General features: G+C 33.3%; 1 protein-coding gene across 1 annotated transcript; it reads right to left on the bottom strand.

Annotated features, from left to right (window-relative positions):
• Positions 1 to 218: 218 nt before the first annotated feature.
• On the bottom strand, positions 219 to 2,992 carry LOC114321515 (AAA-ATPase ASD, mitochondrial). Its single transcript, XM_028268686.2, has one exon. It carries the CDS (start codon positions 2,020 to 2,022, stop codon positions 493 to 495), a length of 1,530 nt encoding a protein of 509 aa, XP_028124487.2. The 5' UTR covers positions 2,023 to 2,992; the 3' UTR covers positions 219 to 492.
• Positions 2,993 to 4,128: the final 1,136 nt, after the last annotated feature.

Genomic DNA, 4,128 nt, shown 5'->3' with positions numbered 1-4,128 from the left:
TATTTTTAAAATGATATTTTAAAAAATCAATAAATACACAAGAATACAAGAATATATTGAATTTTCAATTTTTTTTTATATTTTTCGTATTTAGTGAATTTTTTTACAAATATTATATTTTTTTAAGTGTATTTATGTTAGACATATGTAAAAAAAAAATTAAAAAAATGCTTAAAATATTAAAAAAATATAGTGAAAATAAAAAAATCTAATTTTATGAAAGAGTGAATCTGAAAATTTGAAATCAAACAAAATATTTTGACACAAGGAAAATTGTTATATGCCTGACCAGAATAGAAGAAAAAATTCTTATTGAACAAGATTAAAACTAAAACCTTAAAAACAGTACAAATAGGTAGATAACCAACGTAATAAAACCATACAATAATCTTGGCAACCGTTAATGGAGTGTCTCTAGCCCAAAACATCCTCTCTCTTTTTTTAAGTGATTACTCCATTTTCTTTCACTTCTGCAACTGATGTTTTCTTCTCTTACTCTTCTTCAGCAGATTTTTGTTCTTTCTCTTTCTCTTTCTCTTTCTCAGCCTTGAGTCTCTCTTCTTCTTCCTCAGCCTTGGCCTTCTCTTCCTCCTCTGCTTTCAACCTCGCTTCCTCCTTCAATCTCTCAATCGCTTCCATCAGATTCTTCAAACAAGTGTCGGCATCCTCTTCAGACGACTTAGGCATCAAATTCTCAGCAACATCAGCTGGAGTGATTTTGTTTTCCTCCAACAATCCACGAATCGTCTCAAACGAATCGTGCGATTCAAGATCCAAGTAATTCCTCGCGAGCACCTTGAATGCTTCGAAACTACAATACGACATTTCTATATGTTTATCCATTCTTCCTCTTCGAATCAGAGCAGGATCGAGTTTCTCCACGTAGTTTGTAGTGAAGACGATGATTCTTTCGCCGCCACAAGCCGACCACAACCCATCAATGAAGTTCAAAAGCCCAGACAGAGTAACCTTACTATCCTTGCTATCTTCCGCATCTTTCTTCTTCTTCTCCTCCTCAATTAGATTGCCTTTATCTCCATCTTTCTTCTCACCCTTGTCCTTTTCCTTCTTCTTCCTCTGCCCCGTTAGATCCAGCGAACAATCAATGTCCTCAATCACCATAATCGACTTGCCTGATGTGTCGATCAACAACTTCCTCAGCTCCGAGTTGTCCTTCACCGCTGTCAATTCAAGATCGTAAATATCGTACTCTATCAGATTAGCCATGGCCGCGATCATGGTAGATTTCCCAGTCCCCGGTGGACCGAAGAGGAGATACCCTCGCTTCCACGCCTTGCCGATCTTTTTATAGTAATCCTTCGACTTCGTGAAGGTGATCAGATCGTTGATAATTTCCTGCTTCTTTTTGGGCTCCATAGCAAGAGTATCGAATGTCGCCGGGTGCTCGAACACCACATGGCTCCACATCGTCCTTCTGTACCCGACCCATTGCTCGCTCTTGTTGTTGGTGTAGAGCTTCCTCCGCCGAGTCCTCACCTCAATCGCCTTCCCTTCCTCCATCACATGATTCAAATAAGTATTGGTGACGATGTCCCTGTGCCGCCTGTGGAAGGTGAGCTTGTAGAACATCCTCTCGTCGTTGTCTCCATAGAAAGAGATTACTTGTCTGTTGGGGGTCGTTTTCCTTGAAGCCCACTTGAGTTTGATCCCTCTGAACTCATCAATGATCTCCTCGTGATCGTCCATGCTCAGGATAAGAGATTGGGAATCTCTCACCATATCGGCTTTGAGCCGCTTAGCTCGGGTTGAAGAGTTGGTGCTGAGGTACCGTTCAATGGCAGTGTAGGCTTTGCTGCGCTCGAACCACCCATCGGTAGAGTATTCATGGAAAGTGATTTGGATGTATGGGTAGACAAGGGAAATCAATTTGTGAGTGTATTTTTCAATATGGGTTTGGACATCAAAGGGGACGTATTGCTTAAACATGGCCCAGATAAACATAAGGCCAGCCATCGCAGACCACAATTGAGTCAACATCTCTCCACCCGGCATCATCGTCATCTTCTTCTTTTTCAAAGAGAGCAATGTTTTGAAAAGATTTTATTAAAACTGGTTGAAATGGTATGGTGTTTATGTGGAGGTGAAGAGAAATGGAATGTAGTGCTTTCGTTGCTGATCAAGTTTGTGACTATGACGGGTTTAGTAGGATTTATTTTTAGTTTATTTTAATTTTTAATTTAATTTAAACTATTTTAATGTGTTTAGTTTAGTTTAATAATACAGTTTATAGTTTTTTATAAATTAAAAATTAATTTATTCTTTGAGTGAGGGAGGAAAAACTTAATTTATAAGTAAAAAATCAACTTATATTCACAATTATAAATTATAAATAATTAAATTATAAATTATAATCACTTTCTTACCCTTCTATCAAATGGGACGTATGACATACTGTGTTTCTACCTAGTTTCCAATTAAAAATTCTACAGTAACAGCCACGACTATTGACAACATTAGTAGAGTTTGTTTTCCAATGACAAATGAGAAACTGTAATCATACACCCCCAGTTTAGACCCCTAATTTTGGATTTTCAATGACACGACAGACATTTATTAAATAATTTTTATATATGAATAAAATTTTAAGTGATGTAACTTATGGCATATCATTTAGGTGGTGTTTGGCAAGTAATTTTGTGGCTAAAATAATCACAAAAGATAAAATAGACTATTTTAGTTATAACAAACAAAATATCACATCTAATTTATAATCATTACACTCTTCTCTCACAAAAAAAATCAAAAAAATCAAAAAATTAAAAAGTCTTTCTCAAATCAAACTTTTTAACTCAAGTTAAAATAGTCAAGAAAATTAAAAAGTCAAAAAACAACTCACTTCTCAAACGGAGGCTTAAAGTGGATTTGGAAATGTAAAATTAGTAGTGTAAAATATTTTTTTACAAAAAAAAAATAAAATAAACTATTTTAGTCATAACAAACAAAACATCACATCTAACCTATAATCATTACACTCTTCTCTCACAAAAAAAAATCAAAAAAACCCAAAAAGTTAAAAAGTCCTTCCCAAATCAAATTTTTTAACCCAAGTTAAAATAGTCAAAAAAATTAAAAAGTCAAAAAACAACTCACTTCTCAAACGGAGGCTTAATGTGGATTTGGAAATCTAAAATTAGTAGTGTAAAATATTTTTTTACAAAAAAAATAATAAAATAGACTATTTTAGTCATAACAAACAAAACATCACATCTAACCTATAATCATTACACTCTTCTATCACAAAAAAAAAATTAAAAAAATCAAAATACTAAATAAGAATTTTCTATCACATCTAACCTATAATCATTACACTCTTCTATCACAAGAATTTTCTGTAATACCAAATAATATTCTGAATTGTTAATGACACCAATATCGTACTACTAGTTGTTGTCAAAGAAAAGAGACACTATATTACTACTATCTGTCAAATAGCATAAATCACTATTTGTTTTTCCAACCAGAATATTAATTTGAAAACACAGAAAATTAAATACAATGAAGATACCCAAAAAGGAATCTGTCTTAAGATTGTTGGACAATCTTCACTGTATTTAAAAAGATTAAATTCTGTTGTGTACAAAACAACAACAAGAATAAAAGAAATAGAGAAAAGGAGAGAATTTGTTTGATTACAAAAATCAAACTCGAAATAAAAATAAATAAATAAAACCACCGATTTTATTTTGTTACAAAAACAAAAATAAAATCTGATTAAATAAACATAACAAAAACAGAATAAAATTAAACAACTTACTTGGTTAATTTATTTGAATAACTTTTCTGATCAAGTCCAGTGTTTAACACTATGTCCTTAAGACAGATTCGTCCTCTCCACGGTGCTTTCAGAATTTGGACGTCTATCTCCCAGGATGAAATGATCTTACCACAAACAATAGCAGCACTACAAATTGTTTTCCTTACGAACACACTAAGTGTTTACACTCTTTCTTTCGGAAATAAAATGCAGCAAGATGAAGAATATAATTTGCAGAGGATGGAGTACGAAAAATTTGTTTAAAATCCAAATGGGAGGCTAGTCTATTTATAGATGTAAAGGTGGCTTTTGGTTTTGAATTGAACAGGTATGAAACCTGTTAGATTCAAATT

The sequence above is a fragment of the Camellia sinensis genome, chromosome 1 (assembly GCF_055761805.1).
Source record: "Camellia sinensis isolate YWXY chromosome 1, ASM5576180v1, whole genome shotgun sequence".
NCBI lineage: Eukaryota > Viridiplantae > Streptophyta > Magnoliopsida > Ericales > Theaceae > Camellia > Camellia sinensis.
Note: the sequence above shows the minus strand (reverse complement) of the source record. Positions and strands in the feature narration are given on the sequence as shown.

Coding starts and splice junctions, on each gene's coding strand:
- LOC114321515 (XM_028268686.2), bottom strand. CDS start 2,022: ATGACGATGATGCCGGGTGGAGAGATGTTGACTCAATTGTGGTCTGCG.